We start from the raw sequence: 21,750 nt of genomic DNA, 5'->3' as shown, positions 1-21,750 counted from the left end.
GGAGAGAACCAGGTCAGCAGAGCTGCTCTAGAGCCAGAGAACCAGGTCAGCAGAGCTGCTTTAGAGCCAGAGAACCAGGTCAGCAGAGCTGCTGTAGAGCCAGAGAAACCAGGTCAGCAGAGCTGCTTTAGATGGAGAGAACCAGGTCAGCAGAACTACTTTAAAGCCAGAGAACCAGGTCAGCAGAGCTGCTTTAGAGCCATAGAACCAGGTTAGGAGAGCTGCTCTAGAGGCAGAGAACCAGGTCAGCAGAACTGCTTTAGAGCCAGAGAACCAGGTCAGCAGTGCTACTGTAGAGGCAGAGAACCAGGTCAGCAGAGCTGTTTTAGAGCCAGAGAACCAGGTCAGCAGAGCTGCTCTAGAGCCTAAGAACCAGGTCAGCAGAGCTGCTTTAGAACCAGAGAACCAGGTCAGCAGAGCTGCTCTAGAGTCAGAGAAACCAGGTCAGCAGAGCTGCTTTAGAGGGAGAGAACCAGGTCAGCAGAGCTGCTTTAGAGCCAGAGAACCAGGTCAGCAGAGCTGCTCTAGAGTCAGAGAAACCAGGTCAGCAGAGCTGCTTTAGAGGGAGAGAACCAGGTCAGCAGAGCTGCTTTAGAGCCAGAGAACCAGGTCAGCAGAGCTGCTCTAGAGCCAGAGAACCAGGTCAGCAGAGCTGCTTTAGTGCCATAGAACCAGGTCAGTAGAGCTGCTATAGAGCCAGAGAACCAGGTCAGCAGAGCTGCTCTAGAACCTAAGAACCGGGTCAGCAGAGCTGCTCTAGAGCCAGAGAACCAGGTCAGCAGAGCTGCTGTAGAGCCAGAGAAACCAGGTCAGTAGAGATGCTTTAGAGCGAGAGAACCAGGCCAGCAGAGCTGCTTTAGAGGGAGAGAACCAGGTCAGCAGAGCTGCTTTAGAGCCAAGGGAGCAGGTCAACAGAGCTGCTCTAGAGCCAGAGAACCAGGTCAGCAGAACTGCTTTAGGGCCATAGAACTGGGTCAGCAGAGTTGCTTTAGAGCCAGAGAACTAGGTCAGTAGAGCTGTTGTAGAGCCAGAGAACCAGGTCAGCAGAGCTGCTCTAGAGCCAGAGAACAAGGTCAGCAGAGCGGCTGTAGAGCCAGAGAAACCAGCTCAGCAGAGCTGCTTTAGATGGAGAGAACCAGGTCAGCAGAGCTGCTTTAGAGCCAGAGAACCAGGCCAGCAGAGCTGCTTTAGAGCCAGAGAACCAGGTCAGCAGAGCTGCTGTAGAGCCAGAGAAACCAGGTCAGTAGAGATGCTTTAGAGCGAGAGAACGAGGTCAGCAGAGCTGCTTTAGAGGGAGAGAACCAGGTCAGCAGAGCTGCTTTAGAGCCAAGGGACCAGGTCAACAGAGCTGCTCTAGAGCCAGAGAACCAGGTCAGCAGAACAGCTTTAGAGCCATAGAACCGGGTCAGCAGAGATGCTTTAGAGCCAGAGAACCAGGTCAGTAGAGCTGTTGTAGAGCCAGAGAACCAGGTCAGCAGAGCTGCTCTAGATCCTAAGAACTAGGTCAGCAGAGCTGCTCTAGAGCCAGAGAGCCAGGTCAGCAGAGCTGCTGTAGAGCCAGAGAAACCAGGTCAGCAGAGCTGCTTTAGATGGAGGGAACCAGGTCAACAGAGCTGCTTTAGAGCCAGAGAACCAGGTCAGCAGAGCTGCTTTAGAGCCAGAGAACCAGGTCAGCCGAGCTGCTCTAGAGCCAGAGAACCAAGTCAGCAGAGCTGCTTTAGAGCCATAGAACCAGGTCAGCAGAGCTGCTGTAGAGCCAGAGAACCAGGTCAGCAGAGCTGCTTTAGAGGGAGAGAACTAGGTCGGGAGAGCTGCTCAAAAGGGAGAGAACCAGGTTAGCAGAGCTGCTCTAGAGCCAGAGAACCATGTCAGCAGAACTGCTTTAGAGCCTAGAACCGGGTCAGCAGAGCTGTTGAAGAGCCAGAGAACCAGATCAGCAGAGCTGCTCTGTAGCCTAAGAACTAGGTCAGCAGAGCTGCTCTAGAGCCAGAGAACCAGGTCAGCAGACATGCTGCAGAGCCAGAGAACCAGGTCAGCAGAGCTGCTCTAGAGCCTAAGAACTAGGTCAGCAGAGCTGCTCTAGAGCCAGAGAACCAGGTCAGCAGAGCTGCTGTAGAGCCAGAGAAACCAGCTCAGCAGAGCTGCTTTAGATGGAGAGAACCAGGTCAGCAGAGCTGCTTTAGAGCAAGAGAACCAGGTCAGCAGAGCTGCTGTAGAGCCAGAGAAACCAGGTCAATAGAGATGCTTTAGAGCGAGAGAACCAGGTCAGCAGAGCTGCTTTAGAGGGAGAGAACAAGGTCAGCAGAGCTGCTTTAGAGCCAAGGGACCAGGTCAACAGAGCTGCTCTAGAGCCAGAGAACCAGGTCAGCAGAACTGCTGTCGAGCCATAGAACCGGGTCAGCAGACCTGCTGTAAAGCCAGAGAAATCAGGTCAGCAGAGTTGCTTTAGAGGGAGAGAACCACGTCAGCAGAGCTGCTTTAGAGCCAGAGAACCAGGTCAGCAGAGCTGCTCTAGCTGACACTGACTGACTGACACTGATTGACTGACACTGACTGATTGACACTGATTGACTGACACTGATTGATTGACACTGACACTGACTGACACTGGCACTGACTGACACTGATTGACTGAAACTGACAGACTGACACTGATTGACTGACATTGACTGACTGACACTGAATGACTGACTGACACTGACTGACACTGATTGACTGACACTGACTGACAATGAGTGACTGACACTGACTGACACTGACTGTCTGACTGACACTGGCACTGATACTGACTGACTGACACTGACTGACTGACACTGACTGACACTGACTGACTACTCTACTACTCACTCTCTACTACTCTGTACTACTTTCTCTACTACTCACTCTCTACTACTCACTCTCTACTACTCTCTACTACTCACTCTCTACTACTCTACCACTCTCTACTACTCACTCTCTACTACTCACGCTCTACTACTCTCTACTACTCACTCTCTACTACTCACTCTCTACTACTCTCTACTACTCACTCTCTACTACTCTCGCTCTACTACTCACTCTCTACTACTCTCTACTATTCACTCTCTACTACTCACTCTCTACTACTCTCTACTACTCTCTACCACTCACTCTCTACTACTCTACTACTCACTCTCTACTACTCTATTACTCTCTATTACTCACTCCCTACTACTCACTCTCTACTACTCTCTACTACTCACTCCCTACTACTCACTCTCTACTACTCTCTACTACTCACTCTCTACTACTCACTCGCTACTACTCTCTACTACTCACTCTCTACTACTCACTCTCTACTACTCTCAACTACTCTCTACTACTCTCTACCACTCACTCTCTACTACTCTACTACTCACTCTCTACTACTCTCTACTACTCTCTCTCTACTACTCACTCTCTACTAATCACTCTACTACTCTCTACTACTCACTATCTACTACTCTCTCTCTAGTATGCACTCTCTACTATTCACTCTCTACTACTCACTCTCTACTACTCACTCTCTACTACTCGCTCTCTACTACTCTCTACTACTCACTCTCCACTGCTCACTCTCTACTACTCGCTCTCTACTACTCTCTACTACTCATTCTCTACTACTCACTCTCTACTACTCTCTCTACTACTCACTCTCTACTACGCACTCTCTACTATTCTCTACTACACATTCTACTACTCTCTACCACTCACTCTCTACGACTGTACTACTCACTCTCTACTACTCTCTCTCTAGTACTCACTCTCTACTACTCACTCTACTACTCTCTACTACTCACTCTCTATGACTCACTCTACTACTATCTCTACTACTCACTCTCTACTACTCTCTACTACTCACTCTCCACTACTCACTCTCTACTACTCACTCTCAACTACTCTCTACTACTCACTCTACTACTCACTATCTACTACTCTACTACTTTCTCTTACTCTCTCTACTTCTCACTCTCTCCTACTGTCTCTACTACTCACTCTCTACTACTCTCTACTACTCACTCTCTACTACACACTCTCTACTACTTGCTCTCTACTATTCGTTCTCTACTACTCTCTGGTACTCACTCTACTACTCACTCTCTACTACTCTCTGCTACTCACTCTCTACTACTCTCTACTAATCACTCTCTGCTACTCACTCTCTACTACTCACTCTCTACTACTCTCTCTCTACTACTCTCTACTACTCACTCTACTAGTCACTCTCTACTACTCACTCTCTACTACTCTCTACTACTCACTCTCTACTACTCTCTCTCTACTACTCTCTACTACTCATTCTACTACTCACTCTCTACTACCCTCTACTACTCTCTCTGCTACTCACACTCTACTACTCACTCTCTACTACTCTCTACTACTCACTCTCTATTACTCACTCTCTACTACTCACTCTACTACTCATGTTCACTACTCTCTACTACTCTCTAGTACTCACTCTCTACTACTCGCTCTACTACTCTCTGCTACTCTCTCTACTACTCTCTACTACTCCCTACTACTCACTCTCTACTCTCTATTACTCACCATCTACTCTCTACCTCTCTACCTCTCTCTACCTCTCTCTCTACTACTCTCTACCTCTCTACCTCTACCTCTCTACCTCTACCTCTCTACCTCTACACCTCTACCTCTCTACCTCTCTCTACCTCTCTCTATACGCACACATATGCACATATATATATGCATTTATATATATGCATGTGTATATATACATACCTATATAAACATATATATAATCTGCATATCTATATAAATACAAATATAAATGCATGCATACATATACATATATGCATGCATATGCATGTTATGTACATGAAAGTTTGAAAAACACTAATAAAAGCAAAGCTAAAAAGCCACCTAATTACAAACAGAATTGCTTGTTTACTTTGGTTCCATCAAGAAGGCATTCAGATGTGTCACACATTTGCCATGAATTCTGAATGGTAGCACTCTAGTTGCTCATTAGATCACTGTAGTAAAGCTACTGCTCACCAGGGAAGTCTGCTGCTGGTATTCAAAGTGCATGTTTCAGTCTGCATGTCAGAACTTATTAATGAAATAGAAGAGGATTTGAGGAGTCAAAATGTGCCCTAATTTTTCTTTCTGCAGCACTAATCATAATTTCTATGGCAAACTGAACCACCTCATTTTGTTCCTTTGCAAATTAAATGTTTTAAGTGTTAGCACTTTATCCAATCAAGATGGCTTCAGGTGTGCCATACTTTTGTCATAAGTAAGACTGTTAGCGCTCTAGTTGTTCTTTAGAACACTCTGGGACATTCTGTCATTGGGCTAAACTTGGGCTACATCTGGGTAATATTTGTGCTCTTTTGTCTCTGGTGGCCATCTTGGGAGACTTATTTGTTATGATGTTTCCTAATTTCCTCATTTACTACAGTCTCCTCAGAAGAAATACTTTCAGTTTTTTACTTTGATTCCATCAAGAAGGCATGCAGATGTGTCACACATTTGCCATAAATTCTGAATGTTAGCACTCTAGTTGCTCATTAGATCACTGTAGTAAAGCTACTGCTCACCAGGGAAGTTTGCTGCTGGTATTGAAAGTGCATGTTTCAGTCTGCATGTCGGACATTTTTCATGAAATAGAAGAGGATTTGAGAAGTCACTCAAAATGTGCCCTAATTTTTCTTTCTGCAGCACTAATCATACGTTCTATGGCAAAATGAGCCCCCTCATTTTGTTCCTTTTTAAATTAAATGTTTTAAGAGTTACCACTTTATTCCAATCAAGATGGCTTCAGGTGTGCCATACGTTTATCATAAGTAGGACTGTTATCGCTCTAGTTGTTCTTTGTAACACTCTGGGAAGCTGCAGTAGAACACAAAGGAATCAACTGACAGTCTCTGCCCTTGTTGGATGTACATGTTTAACTGAGACTGTCAGACTTCATTCTCACATGACTGAGAAAGATAATGTGAATTTATAGAAAATATGCTCTCAGTTTAGCTTATAGATCACCTTCCAAACCTCTGTGGGAAAAGCATGAGAAAATAGTTTTCTCTCAAACATGATTCATGATATCCCAGCAAAAGGCTTTTTCACATGGTAAAATCACCTTAGAACATACCACAATTCCTAAAATGAGTATGGTACCATCAACAAATGATTTATAATGTAACTAAAGTCTTAAAACCTTCTATTAACTGCAATGCTTTTTAATGAGGTGCTATCATGTATATTGGTCCGAAGATCGCTGCCAACACTTCTTGGATGAAGTGCTGACAGCCAATCAGATCTCACGATGAGATGTGTGGTTAGGCTCCGCCCAGATATATGTGTGATTTTACTTTTGATTTTCTCAGGAACTACTGAACTGATTTACACCATTTAAGCAAAAGGCACGACTCTGAACCAAGGTCTACCTTTCTGCCAAATTTGGTGTAATTCTGCTCAACAGTTCGGGCTGTAGCTGCGACTAAAGGTCCCTTTGGAAAATTGCATGGGGAAAACACATTTTGGGACACCCTTTTTTCTCGGCCCCCTCTTGACGAATCACCCCGAGACTTTCAGGATAGTAGTGGACCGGAGCGGGTCACGAGTTTTGAAAATTTCGCGAAGATTCCTCAACCGGCGCCAAAGTTATTCTAAATAGAATGTTGCGGATTTCCTATGGATAATAGGTCCTAACTATAACTACCTACTGGCGACTGCCAGTAGATAAGATATATATATATATAGATATATATATTGCTTATCAAGGATATTTTTGCAGCTCCAACCTATCCTTCATTGGCTACAGAGTGCTGTATTTAGCAAGAATGGGAACGCAGGAAATGCACTTCAGCTTAGCCTAGAATACACTAAGGGGCCCATTAGGATGGCGGGGGACTGTAGTCCACCCGCCATCCTTGCGGTGCTGGGACCGGTCACCAGACGTGCAGCCGTCCTGCACCGCTAATTAGGATGCGACCGCCACTCTGGCAGTCGCATTCCGCATATTTGACATTGCGGCGGTTGCTGCTTGCAGCAGCACCCGCCGCAATGCCAAATAAACATGTTATGCATTCCCATGCACAATGTGGCAGGTACCGCGTGGTGCCTGCCACCTTGTGCATGTGAATAGAGAGCGGTACCATGGGTACCCCCCAAGTACACCACCCAAACCCCCTGGGGGCCCGCAAAGGGCCCCCAAAAAACATGCCTGCCAGCCTTTCCATCCCTGCCGCCATGGAAAGGCCTTTCAGAACATGCATCCTAATATGGATGGTGGTGCCTTCTAGGCACCGCCACCATATTGTGCCCCAGCTCCGCCCGGCTGGGAATCGGAACGATTGCCGACCGGCAGAAAAGCGGCGGGCGCACTTTGTGTCTGTCATGATACCCCCTTGCCATAATAATACGGCAGGGGTAAATCAGGTTGAGATGGCGGGCGGATCACGACCGACGTCCCGGCAGTGGCGATCTGCCCGCCATCATAATCCCCCCCTAAGTGTGGTACTTAGAAGTTCAGCTGTGTTTTACATAGTACGAGAAAGATGGGGAGATTATACAGTAATTTACAAGCAGAATAGAGGCATATGAATAAGATTAAAATACAGATAGTAATATCAGCATAATGCAGCTGACATGGATATGAGATACCCTGAGCAAACTCAGAGATCATGAGAAGATAGGCATTATATGATTGGAAGCCTCAAAGTATTGAGAAAACAGATAGGGATTCATTTTCTTCCTAAATATATGAGATTGAGAAAAGAGTAAAATTCATCGAAGATTGTTTCTTAGGGCCTGGTTACAAGTCTAGCAGTCTTGCGACCGCTAGACTTGCAGTGGCACAGGAGTGTCGGTCCATCGTATTGTTAATTACAACTTATAAAGTCGTATCGGCGGTGGACCGCCTGCTGAGCCAGGGATCAGTCGCTCAGCATATTTTGAGTTCTTGCACCACCAGCCTTTTCATGGGGGGGCCCACCATGAAAAAGCTGGCCATGCAAGAACTAAGGGGGCCCTACATTTCCGACTGCTGCATTACAATGCGTGCAGTCGGATGCAGCAGGCGTATGGACTGTCCGGCACTTTCCAATGGGCTCGGACCGTTGGAGTGACAGTAATCCATACAATAGGGGCGGTGCCTGCTGAGCCACCACCGTAGGGATTAAAATGTCCCTTTCCGCCTGTCCTTTCATGGCGGTTCGCCTGCCATGAAAAGGCAGGTGGAAAGTGACTTTTGGGGCCCCTAGCACGACCCCTTTGCTATGTGGCCTGGGGAGCACCTATGGTGCCCCCTAAACATCCCTGCACAGTGTGGCAGGCACCGCATGGTGCCTACCACACTGTGCAGGGACTGCATGGTACCTACCACATTGTGCAGGGATGTTTTAAAAGTGTACATTTTCTATTGTGACTTGTGCTGCAGCCCACAGCACAAGGCGCAATAACAAATATAGACTTTGCGACCGCCGTGAAGGTGGTCGCATTGTAATCCTTGTCAATGGTCCTGTTTCCGAAATGATGCCGGTCGGATGATTGTCCGACTGGTATCATAATGATGGCCAGAGTGAGGTCAACTGCATAGGATTCAGTGAGTATGTTTATAGCATCCATTGTAGCCTGGATGAGTGAAGTGAAGGATGTTCAGTGCAGGCTTTTTCCGAAATGTGAAATATTTAAGTCATCTATAAATGGTATTTATAAAATATCACTGTGTTCAAGATTTAGCTTAGCATGCATAGATCTTGCTCGAACCTGATATCAAGAATGTCGATCATCTTTGGGATTGTTGGGGGCAGAAACCAAGACAGTTGGCCAACTGAACAGTGATGAAGCTAGTGATGTTGCGCCAACCATCACAATAACTGACTCCCCACCAATTATTTGGCATGTTTTGTCTCAGCCAGCAAAGTATTTTGAATTATGCCAGAGAGGGCTTACAAGGAAATATTAGACAGTTGGTAGTGAGTTGAGAGAGAAGTTCTTCTGTACCCCACATTCCAAGCAATATGTTCCGATTTCACATGTTTCCTTCGCTGTTGGTAACATATAATCAGCTGTTTCACTGTTCCTTGATGCCCTGTCATTTTCCAGGAAATCCAAATGCCGACTTCCCATCTCTTGGCCACATTAACCGTTTCCTCCTATTCATTAGGGATGATTCCTTCCTTTGGCTAGAGAACATGACTGGTTATAGTGAAATATTCTATGCTGGTCAAAATACCTCCATGTATGCCAATCAGGGATAGCCAGTAGCCACCTCAAGTTGTTGCTACCCCTGACTTCCACTTCGGCATGCTTGACACTCTGCATGCTACATCTTGTGTCAAGAATCATGAAGGAACTAGCAAGAACAGAATGTAATCAGGAGTCTACCATCATGTTTACTTTCTGCAGTTTCCATATCTTGTGACCTGAGTAGCAAATAGTGGGTCAAAACTGTGATGTAATCATAGTTCAAACAGTGTCTTTTGTCGATTCCACTATCCATGGGATGCTGGTGAATCAATGTTGATTGATAAATCATCCGGATCTTAATTCGAGCAGATGGTTGCAGATTGGGCTTACCAGTACTTATGTTTGGGGACCGCCACTCACTGTTCCTCATTAGACTTTGACCCAGATCAAGAGAGAGAAAACCCCAAAATGAGGAAAGAAGGAGAAAGACAACGACAAAATACCAGTGACAAAAGGAGAAAGCAGGGATGAAAAAGAACCTGCACTGGTGAACAAAAGCGGCAGAGAGTGTACGGTGGTGGAAGAAACAGCTATAATGGGGACATAATGGAGACATATGCCAGCACCAGCTGTGGGTTTCTGAGAAAAACTTTGGGCACCAGCACTTACTATTGTACAAATTAGGCACTGACATCGCTCATGTATACCTCAACTGATCCTGACCTCAAGGTACTATTGTCACTTGAATGCATTGGAGTATAGCTAATATCCACGGTTTGACTTTCACTATGTAACAAAGTTGAAAGTCAGTGCTTACTCTTGGACTGTTATCTGGGGCAGAATTTGCAAAAGGGGAACAATGTGCAATGGGACTCAGAGCTCTGGTGCTCAAGGCAAAGCTGCTAATTGAGGGTCAAAATGAGAAGAAAGGGGGAACAAGGACCCTCACACTCCTCTTGGCGCAACTTCACAAAAAACTTGGCGATATATTTATCAACACTTTACACAGGTGCAAAATCGTAAAAAGTGATATGAATTGATGCAAAATGTTCATTAAGTATTTACTTTCTAGTGTAAAATATTTTTCTGCAAGAAAGTAGCCCTAAAAGTAACACAAATAATGCTTTACACCCCTTTGCATTACTTTGTGACAAAGGTGCTTCCAATGGGTGGTACTTGGGCATTCCTCTGCTACGATCCGTGGTTTGCCGGGTCCGGTAACTTAATGGAATAATGCATCCATTGTAGGGGCCTGTGTTCAACCTCATGGTCACAGGTTCAAATCCCAGTGGTTCCACTCAGCCTTTCATCCTTCTGAGGTCGATAAAAGGAGTACTGTTGAGTTCAGTAACAATAAATATCTGTTATTCAGCCCCAAGATACCCTTGGGTGAATGTACGTTTTGCAAATACGCATGCTATGTTATGGTTTTTGATGTAAAGCACTGTGTACTAATGATGGAAGGCAAGGTTTTGTGCCAAAAATACCATCTCCTCAAGGCAGGTGCTATAAAGGAGAAGTTTTTTTTAGTTTTCAGTTTTTACACATTGCATGTGTGCTACACTGTGAAACACAAATACCATGTGTGTGGTAAGGGCTTTAAGTACATTGAAGCATAGGGTATTGTACTGGAATCCTTCCAGCACAAAACCTATGCTAGACATCAGTCCCACAACTTGGCACTATGGCACAAAGGTATGCGTGTGGTGCTAAGCAGCCTGAATGAACGCCAGAACTGGGCAAGGAAGCAGCAGCGCCATATCTTAGTTGATATGGCTCTGCCTTGCTCTCTACTACAACAACACAGCACAACAAGGAAGAGATTTACAAAAAAAGGCATGCAAAGCAGTGCAGCCCTGCGTGAGGCTGCACTGCGTGCGAACAGGTAGGGAGCAGGAGAGGGTCATATCTTCAGCGATATGGCTTTCTCCTTCCCTTTTCCTTGTGCTGGCGGTGATTTCAGCCGCCGTACGCCAAGCACACACCTTAGCGCCATAGCATAGCATAGATTTGGACAGGAAGGGTACCCTTCTTGTACAAAATACTATGCCTAGACACGATGCAAAGCTTTTCCCACTTTGTATACATGCTGCACATTGCCGCATGCATGTAAAGTCGGAAAAGCACAGAGAAATGAAAGCATTTCTCCTGTAAGCACCTCCTTTGAAGGGGCTTTAACATTTGGTGCAAAACCACGTCTACAAATCTTTGTAAGTATGGTTTTGCATCAAAAGGAATGGGTGGTTGCATGGGAACCCCCATGTTCCACTCATGTAACTCCCCCTCGGCGCTAAGTGACACAAAGCAGTGCTTTGTGCTGCTTTGCACTACTTTGAGGGTACTTTCCAGTGCAAAACTTGTTTTGCGCTGGACAGTAAATAGCAAAAAAAACATTTTGCGCTGGTTAGTGTCTCTTTTGTGGCGCTAACCCAGTGCCAAATGTTTGCCCCCCAAGTGTGGTTGCTTTACTCTATAAATTAGTAAATCTACCTCAAAGTGTGGATAGTGATAAATACAGGGACACACAGACCCTCATGCTAAGGATCCGCACTGGTCACTGTAAGTGCACCAGTGCATTAGAGACACGTGGCCCTTAAGTCTGGGATCAACATCACTCTCAGTGGATATAGAATCTACGGTGCAGTGGAGACACACAGGGCCTGATGCAGGGGGTCTTCATCACTTGCAAGAGATCTGTAAATGCAGAGCTAAACCTTAGACCCACCGCTCCAGAGAACGAGAAAACTCGCCACTCAGTCCAAAGCAGAAAATAGGTAACAGCTTGTTGGATCAACACTGCAACAGGGATTTTCCACTCTATACTGCATTGGTTTGCCAGCAAACTCAGACAGTGAAAACATGCGTTTTATAATGGAGCGCCCTGGCCACATTACGCCCCACCAGAACCACCTGACTTGCAAATGAGTTAATGATGATTTTAGGAGGAAAAGTCTGTACTAAAGGTCCCAAAATCTTTGTATAGGGCAAAAGACCCAGAAGTGATGATGGGTACACAGTTATGCTAGGAGGTATTCCATCTCCTTGTTGAAAAACGACTTCCTCATATTGTGCGTGCAAGGTGGAAGTCGTGTTACTGTTATCTGATGATGAAATAACCTTGGTGTAGTATTTCTTCTTGGCCTTACATTTTTGTCATCCTGCTTTGAAGCTCCCCACAGGTTTCCTTGGGATCTTCGCGTGGGGATTGGGATAGAAGATGCTTGTGGTGTTAGTCTTTCTTTGTTAGTTCTTTGAGTGTCTAACACTGTTACATTGAAACACTGTGCCCAGTACACCAAGGCTGTCATAAATGTGCATCTAAAGGCCTCGACCTTGTGTAGGGGCAGACTTATGAGTTTCTGGACTTCACCAAACGCTTCTAGACTCTGTAGGTAAACCTTTGCCAGTTGCAGTTTTCCAGGTGTAACCCTGGAAAAGATTTCTGAATTCCAGAGCGTTGTGAGTAGGTTTGCAGGTGATAAAATAGAGGAAGTGCAAAGGCACATATTTTTTTTTTCAGTAGGAAAATATTTTTCACATGGGAAGAACGATTAAACCCACAACCCACAATTTTTGGTAAATGCTCCCCTGTCTTTCTTACCCTGAAAGAGGATTGACCGCCTGGTTTCTTTTGACTGGAATAAATCTCTGAACATTTCCAGTATCCAAAAATGGTTTGTGGATATACACAAATGTGTGCGTTGCAGGGTGTGCATAATTCTCAGGCCATTCTTCCCCAGAAAGGCCACTCCACTCCTACTCACAGGAATGTATATATCCCACCACAATCTGTCAGTAAACCCATATGTGTAAAACCGATTTCAATGAAATAAGTGATTTGCCCTTGTTCTACAAGCAATTGCATGTGCAAGTCAAACTTAAGCATGCACATATCAGCTTTCGCCATGTAGGGCAGACCTATGAAGACTGTTTTACTATGTATACTTGTTACCATGGACAGATAAAGGTGTATTCATAAAGCTTTTTAATTTACAGAAATCCATACCCATGATACTTGCACTTATTTCTTCAGCCATGCATTTTTGCGTCTATGATTCAGGTAACTAAAAAAAAAAATATATATATATGTGTATATATATATATATATATATACATACATATATCCAGTACTCGTCCTGCAGTCCGAATGTTTGGAAAGGACGAAGCGAACCCATATATATATTTGCTATTACATTTGAATGCTCAGTCATTGTTATTAAGGCATATCTAATTTGAATTGCAATGCGTGACATTTAAACAATAAAAAAATTAAAAAATGGAACTCTGATACTTTTGTTGATCTTGATACTACATGGATATCGTCACTTAAAAAAATCACACACTAAAAAAGAATTCTGCTATTATTTTACAGCAACTGTTTCTGTGCAACATTGACTCTCAGTGCAAGAGCATCACCGTGGAGCAGCTCCTGGTGGAGCTGAAGGCGGGCGGGGTCAGCCGCGAGCACGAGGAGGACGTCCAGCGGGAGCTGCGCCACATCAAGAAGTTGGACATCCTGGACTTCCTGACGTATCTGCCGCTCTTCGTCCTCATCCACAACTCGGTGATTTCCAACCCGCTGAATGATTCCAGAACAATCTGATTGGAGCGCGCTACATAACAGCTACAACACCAGCCGAGAATTTATCTCGGATGCATAATTCTGTTTTTACCAGTTTCCGAGGAACACGTTGTGCTATCAGAGAGGGCGGCTAACTTAATGTAATCCCGAGGATAACAATTGCCGGCGGCCATGTGAACCTCAATCTGGAAAAAAAAAACAGAAGGGCACGCTTATATAACCGCTGTAAACGCGCACTAATCTCTGCGTGGCAGCATGCGTAGATGAAATTAAAAAATGTGGACATATTCTCATTCTTAACGGTGGAGCTCTTGCGAACCTGCTGATGTATAAACAGGAAAGATTAAACATTCAGAATTGACATTTTAGTTAAAATTGCCGAAAGAAAATTATAGTCCGTGCAGTTTGATGACAAGTATGTCATGGCATATTCATGCTGCTGTAAACCATCGCTTTATATAATCGATCAATAAATTCATTGATATGCAAGGCAATAACTTTTTTTTAGTAATCTCACATTTTTGCCTTTGCTCAAAAGTTAGTATTTTTTCTTTAACTGTTTGCGAAAACAAATCAACTTGTAAACAGTCACTGTGGATATTGTATATGGTAAATAGTAGATTCGTTTCATGCACACCTTGGATAGAGGTTTTTTACACATGCACCATGAACCCGAAGGCCGTGGTGCACAGTTTAGGGAAACTCTCCCTAAATGGACTTGCATTTATCTGATTATTGAAATCAGCAGTAGAGTCAATTATGTAATCTAATTCATTATCAATCAAGTGTTTTCCATCAGTTACATCCCCAGAGTTATTCCTATTCCTTAACTGGCTGGTTCCGGCAATATCGTGTCATGAGAAAGCGAGGCTTAAAATGATCTATGCATGGCAAAGAAAGTCCAGCGCAGACCTGCTTGCAAGCGGTGTCTACTGTGAATTTTACAAAACTATATTTTTTTAGCTATAAATGCACCTCATTACCCTCTGCCTTCTTTTTCTACTGAAGGCAGTTATTTATGTCATATAAATGTAACTAATGCAGGCAGTTATTTATGACCCGATAAACATAAAGGTATCCCTCTGGTTGAAGAGGCCATTTTTAAGAGGGGCTTGATTCGGGCCACGCCTATACGCCACCTCAGTAGGAGGTGGGTTAAAGGGGAAAACATCCGGGGTAATTTGTTCTTACTAGGGGGCATATCAACAACAACCGGCGATAATTATCGCTCAGCGCTCTTAGCGTGAGGATAATTATCGCCGGCTAGCGTGAATTTTTATCGCTGAGATAGCGTGCTATTAGCAACGCTTATCTCAATAGCGATAAAAATCTACACGCTAACAGGCTAACGTGTGATTATCGCTGGAAACCCAGCGATAATCACACGTTACCTTGTTGATAGGGACAGGCAAACTTAGCCATGATATCCTCCTTCCATAGGATATCATGGCTAAGTCTGAAAATTAGCAGACGTAAAAAAGCAGCGTTAACCGCGGTTAGCGCTGCTTTTTTTGTCTCTAACAGGGTTAGCGACATTCTTGATAATAGGAGAAATGTCGCTTAGCGACATTTCTCCTATTATTTTACTCTGGAACGCCCCCTTTGCATCTCATTAGAGATGCAAGGGGAAGTGTAGAGTAAAAGGGTGCTAACATGCAAATTTGCGTGTTAGCACCCTGTTGTTGATAGGGCGCTAGTTTTATCTCTGCTTTTTTGGCTTTTAAAGCCAAAAAAGCAGAGATAAATCCCTTGTTGATATGCCCCTAAGTCCGCTGCCATTCAGTGATTTATGTACTATACAGCAGATATTGAACTTGATTCTCTTGCGTATAGGAATCCAATGCAGTGAGCGCAAGAGGGGGACAGAGGCAGCTCAGGTCGCCATATTCTGAACTAGAAAACTAGGTGGGCCACTGTGTTCTGGACCACCCGAACTTCGTTCAGTAGATATTCACTAGACGCAGCCAAAAGAGCATTACAGTAGGACAAGCAGCTGATTACCAGTGCCTGAACCAGTTTGTAGCACAGAGAGTGGCAGGAGTGGGAATACTCTACGCAGACTCATCATATGACAGCAGGTGCCAGTGGTAGCCACTACCTTATCTTTCGAAGAAAGAGTCTGGTACAGGCGAACACCCAGATTTTAAAAAACTTTCTTGAGGGTAGGTGATGCACCCAAGTCTGTAGGCCACCACTCCAGAGACCAGAGAATTGATGATCTGTGTACGTTGGGTTAGAAAATTTGAAAACCATTGTAGAGCTAGGCCATGGATACCTATATCTTCTAGTCTTTGAAGCAGTCTGCGATATGACACTGTGTCGAAGACTGCCGGCAGAACTAACAACACCAGCAGAGCAGCATGGTTATCATCTAAGGAATATCTGATATAGCCCAGTACCACTAATCAGTGGTGTACATAGATCTTAAGTATCCATTTATTCGCAGGGTTGGTAGGAAAGATTCAAAATAACTATGGGGCATATCAACAACAACCGGCGATAATTATCGCTCAGCGCTCTTAGCGTGAGGATAATTATCGCCGGCTAGCGTGAATTTTTATCGCTGAGATAGCGTGCTATTAGCAACGCTTATCTCAATAGCGATAAAAATCTACACGCTAACAGGCTAACGTGAGATTATCGCTGGAAACCCAGCGATAATCACACGTTACCTTGTTGATAGGGACAGGCAAACTTAGCCATGATATCCTCCTTCCATAGGATATCATGGCTAAGTCTGAAAATTAGCAGACGTAAAAAAGCAGCGATAACCGCGGTTAGCGCTGCTTTTTTTGTCTCTAACAGGGTTAGCGACATTCTTGATAATAGGAGAAATGTCGCTTAGCGACATTTCTCCTATTATTTTACTCTGGAACGCCCCCTTTGCATCTCATTAGAGATGCAAGGGGAAGCATAGAGTAAAAGGGTGCTAACATGCAAATTTGCGTGTTAGCACCCTGTTGTTGATAGGGTGCTAGTTTTATCTCTGCTTTTTTGGCTTTTAAAGCAAAAAAAGCAGAGATAAAGCCCTTGTTGATATGCCCCCAAGTCTTTCATATACGTCATCACCAGCCACATTACTAGAACGAAGTGTTCTACTAGAACTCTCAATCTCAATAGTGCTTGGTTCGTCCAGTGCCTGGGCAGTAGTGGGGCTAATCTTGGAAGCCCTGGCTCTATGAATATATTCTTTGATTATCTGTGCACCCCGCTGGCAGGTTTCCCTATAACGTTCCTGATAAAAGAGCCTAAGCTGGTCCAGAATTTCCTGGGGGTCATGATATTTGTTGCCTTGGTCATCATGTTTATACTGAACCATATTCAAATGCCTACTCTCATCTTATTTATAGGCCAAAACCTTCCCCGTTTTTTTGCCATACTCAAATATAGCAACCTGACCAATAAGATAGGCTTTATTTCTTTGTCCCCCTGTCCAGTCGATTACCACATTTTATCAATTTAGCTCTAATCTCAGGTCCATTAAAGCTATTTGCCAGACCTGCCTGGGAGTGCCTCTGCTCCCACATCAGCAATTCAGAGTATGCAGGCTGTGTTTGTACCTTTCCAATATTCAGTCACCAGATTACTGTTCTCCCTTCTTAAGTTCTGTCTCACCTCTGGGTTTCTTCATAGGATCCATTGGTTGCCTATTGAGAAACGTATTCAATTTGAAGTCCTCAGTACGGCACATAAGATCCTGAATGTGTCAAGTGCTCATATCCTGTCTGATATTATGCAACCCTATCTCTGAAACAGAGTGATCTATTTGGTCAAGTTAAACCCGCCGGTGATTCCTCAGTTCCAAATGAAAATAGCTACTGGCTGCTCCTTTCAAGTTTTAACCTCGGCCCTTTAGACCAGCTTGCCCCACGAGCTAAGGAACACATAGAGCTATCTCTACTTCAGGAAAAAGCTTAAAACGGGGCTCTTCAGCTGCAAGGTTTTTAGATATCCTCTTTTTTTATTCTCTCTTAGGTGGATTATATACGTCCTTGGAGGGAAGCTCTGGGAAGCCACATTGCTGTGGGAGCCATGCGCTCTATAAATTTTATTAACTTAACTTTTGGGCCTTATTCTGCTGAATAACAAAATTGCACGGAGATCCCTTGTGTATATTGTTGGAAATGATAATTGTTTCTGAGTTACCCCAAACCTTTTGCCATCTTCCTCCTCTTTTTGATGAATACTTTTTGTTGGCTTTTGGACTCTGACACTTTACCACTGCTATCCAGTGCTAAAGTGCATGTGCTTCTCTCCTAAACATGTTGACATTGGTGTATACCTGATTGGCATATTTAGTGTACCTGTAAGTCCCTTGTAAAGTGGTTAACCATGTACCCGGGCCTGTAACCTAAATGCTACTAGAGGGCCTGCAGCACTGGTTGTGCCACTGTTGGAAAGTGGATTATTGGTAGGGGCAAATGTAGGTCTGCCACTGGCAATAAGGCCACAAACACAGTATATGGCTCCGAATAGGTCTTAGAAAATTATTCCTATGCTCAACCCTTGGTAACATGGCTGTGAGCAGGCAGGCTTAACCTCAAAGACAGGTATGTAAAGCATTTAAAAACACCAATTCAGCAAATAATTAAGACACAACACAAAATAAAAATCCAACACTAATTTATACAAATAGGAAATATTTATTTTTTGACACCCAAACAAAAAAAATCCACAGGAAGGAAACAGAGATATGAATTTTAAAAGATTATTCTCTTTCTAGTGCTTAGAAACCAAGAAACCAACAGTGCCCCTTTTAGTTATTTTGTTGCCTCTGACATGGACACATTCACCTTTAGCAATTGTTCTGGAGGATCTCTCACCAGTCGTGTGCAGCCCCCTCCAGCAGGCAGGGTCCAGTTAGAACTCCTTCCTGAAGTTCTACTTGCGGGTCCAAGAGTATCTAGCACACAATCCAAGGTTCTGCTATCTCCAAGAGGGTCCTTTAAAGTGTGAGACTTCAATTCCCAACATCCACTTGGAAAAAACCCTTATAAATCCACTGGTAGTACTCCAGGCTGGGGATTCTTTGTGGTGATGGTCCAGGTGAGCTCTGTTAACCAGTAGCTTGCAGGAAGTCCACTTTTTAGTCCCTTTGAAGCAGGTTTGATCCACAGGGCTGTAGTTTCAAATGGTGTAAAAAGACGCAATCTTCAGAGTCCAGGCTTTTGGAAATGCACATCAAACACCACCCCTCTCAGATACTTATTCAGTGTTCTCTGGGGTTGAGCAGGAAGGCAGTCCTGTCCAATGAGCTGCAGGGTTCCACCCAAAGGTCTGACCACTTCCTGTTGCAGAGTGTGGCAAAATGCTAACCCAGAAACCACTATTCTTCCAAAATTCAATATGTCAGAATTTTCAGCAGGGAAAGAGCTGGCTAAACACACACCGAGGATGGCTAATCTCCATATTCTCTCCCCCTTGCATCTGCTCACTCCTTTCTTAAGCCTAGTGTTGGACTTGGCCCTTTTTGCAGGGTCATCCATGAACCTTTTGCCTTCCTCCTGTATTTTTTCTGACCTGTTTTTGTTGACTTTATGTCTCTGGGCACTTTACAACTGCTGATCAGTGCTAAAGTGCATATTCTCTCCCTATTGTAAATTGATGAATGGATTAGTGACTCCATGATTGGCTTATTTGATTTACCTGTCAGACCCTAGTACAGTGCACTGTGTGTGCCCAGGGCGTGTAAATCAAATGCTGCTGGTGGGCTTGCAGCACTGATTGTGCCACCCAACGGAGCAGCTTGTAAAATGTGTCTCATGCCTGCCATTGCAGAGCCTGTGTGCAGTTTGGTACTGCGATGTTGACTTGGCAAGTGTACCCACTTGCCAGTCCCTACACCTTCCCTTTTCTACATGTTAGCCACCCCTAAGGTAGGCCAAAGGGCAGGGTGCATTGTATGTACAAGGTAGGACATGCCCTGGTGTGTGTGGCATGTCCTGATAGTGAATTACAGCCATTTTCATTTTTCACTATTGCAAGGATACCTGTCCCCATAGGTCAGGATGGGCAGTTTGATTATAACATCTTATAATCCTAATTGACCCAGGGAACATGGTAGAAATTCGAGTTTAGTATGCCTGAACTCAGAATGATAAAATACATCTTTTAGTGAAGTTGGTTTTAACATTCTGTGTTTGAAAATACTACTTTTAGAAAGTAGGTATTTTCTTATCTAACCATCCAGCTTGCCTCTGCTAGCTTGTGTATTGTGTGAATGGTTTTCTGAGTGACAGGGGCTGGGGGAATCCAGAAGACAGGGTGTGTCAGCACAGGGCTGAATAAACCTATCTACATGTAGAGTGGTGGGAGGAGTCAGCACCTGGGTCTGAATAGGGCTGTGCCTGCCTTCCACAATGCAGGCTCCACCTCCTGTGGTGCGTCTGATGTCCCTGGCCCACACTGTCAAAGGAAAGAAGGAGTCCTGTAAACAAAGTGCTCCAGGACTGCACAGAACTGGTTTGGACTAGGTACAGACACTTTCTTCCTTCAGAGACAAAGGATTTGTGTGTATAAAAAGGGGGACCCAGACCCCAGAACTTTAGATCACTTCTGGGAATCAAGACAAACCTTTGCTGAGGAGACCAACCAGGAAGCTGAAGGAGGAGACTACTCCTGTGCTGTGTGTTTGGGCGTTAGCCTGCAGTGGTTGCTTCATTGCCAAAGAAAGGAGAAGAGGACTGAGTGTGCTTTTCATCAACTTGCAGAAGATCTCCAAGGGCTTGAACTTGAGCTTGTCTCCTGTCTGAAGTCTCAGGGATACAAGACTTCACCAAACAGCTCCCCCCTGAATTCCCTTGCTGGGAATTGAAGTGCCTGCTATTGTGCTGGCCCTGCTAAGAGACTGGGTGTCGCTGGGAGCTGGAAGCGCGATTCAACAACGAGAAGTGTGTCGCCGCCGCAGCAGTTGCCGTCGCATCGCCAAGGAAGTGTGCCGGCGCTGTCGCCATTGCATCGCCGAAGCACAGCGCATCACCGGAAAAGCATGCCACCGCCGCAGAGGTCACAATCGCATGACTGGAGAAGCGCATCGCAGGGCCTGTCATGGCTCCAAAGACCATTGAGATGCCGCAAGGCCGTCGGGCGTGCACGCATTGCATCAGCGTTGTTGCATCGTGAGCAAGACGCCATTTTGTCACATCGCACCGGAGAAGAGTATCGCATCGAGTGACATCTTGTCGCATCGTACCGGAGAGCAGTAAGATACTGACGCATTACAACCCCACATAGTAAGGAAGCAAGCATCAACTCCCCTGCACAGCAGTAAGGAACCGACGTGTCCACTCCCCTGAGTGTAAGGAACCAACGCATCACCTTCCCTGCGACCCTTTTGTTTGAATTGCGTTACGCATCCAAGGTACTTTGAGAGTAAAGTGGCGCATTTACAACTTAAGATAACTGAGCTATTTCCTACCATTTTAAAGTCTATTTTTGAGTACAGTTTTGTGGATTTTTGTCGTTTGGTCTTGTGTTAAGTCTATATAAAAATGCTTATTTTTATAATACAACCTGTATGGTGTCCATCTGTAGTGTTGTCACTGTATTACTATATGTGTTCACAAATCCTTTACACACTGCCTCTGAGATAAGCCTGCCAGCTCGTGCCAAGCTACCAAGGTGGTGAGCAGGGGTTATTTTAGGAGTGTAGCCCCTTACCCTGACTAGACGCATGGGTCCCTATTTGGTCAAAGGTACCTACCTCTGCCAGAGACCCCCAAATCTAACACCTAGCATCTGTCTTGGGTCAAGGAGGAGAGTTGTAAATGAAACTGATGTCTTTAGCTTTTCTTCCTCCAGTTATTAACTAATAACCTTTTCCAGTGTTAACCTATGGCATAGGATTTGCAATGGGAAAAGTGACTTGTGCCATTTTTCCAGCACCAGGGCTCATAAAAACATATTTTATAAGTATGCTACATATATCTACAGGACCCCCACCCCAGGAACACCTAGGGGAGACTTTAGGGGTTCTGAATATGTACAAATATTGCTGATCTTCCCTCCACAGTGCTGCT

The 21,750-nt window shown here is 44.7% G+C and overlaps 1 protein-coding gene across 1 annotated transcript in view; it reads left to right on the top strand.

Moving 5' to 3' along the window:
• LOC146855440 (uncharacterized) overlaps nt 1–14,179 on the top strand; it is an 896,684-nt gene extending 882,505 nt beyond the window's left edge. Inside the window, exon 8 of the mRNA XM_085651140.1 lies at nt 13,523–14,179. Coding sequence (XP_085507266.1) covers nt 13,523–13,753 — 231 coding nt within the window. The 3' untranslated portion in view covers nt 13,754–14,179. The remainder of the gene's footprint in view (nt 1–13,522) is intronic.
• The last annotated feature ends 7,571 nt before the right edge of the window (nt 14,180–21,750 follow it).

Source organism: Triturus cristatus, chromosome 4_1 (genome assembly GCF_964204655.1).
Source record: "Triturus cristatus chromosome 4_1, aTriCri1.1, whole genome shotgun sequence".
Lineage (NCBI taxonomy): Eukaryota > Metazoa > Chordata > Amphibia > Caudata > Salamandridae > Triturus > Triturus cristatus.
This window is presented reverse-complemented; position numbering and strand designations above follow the sequence as displayed.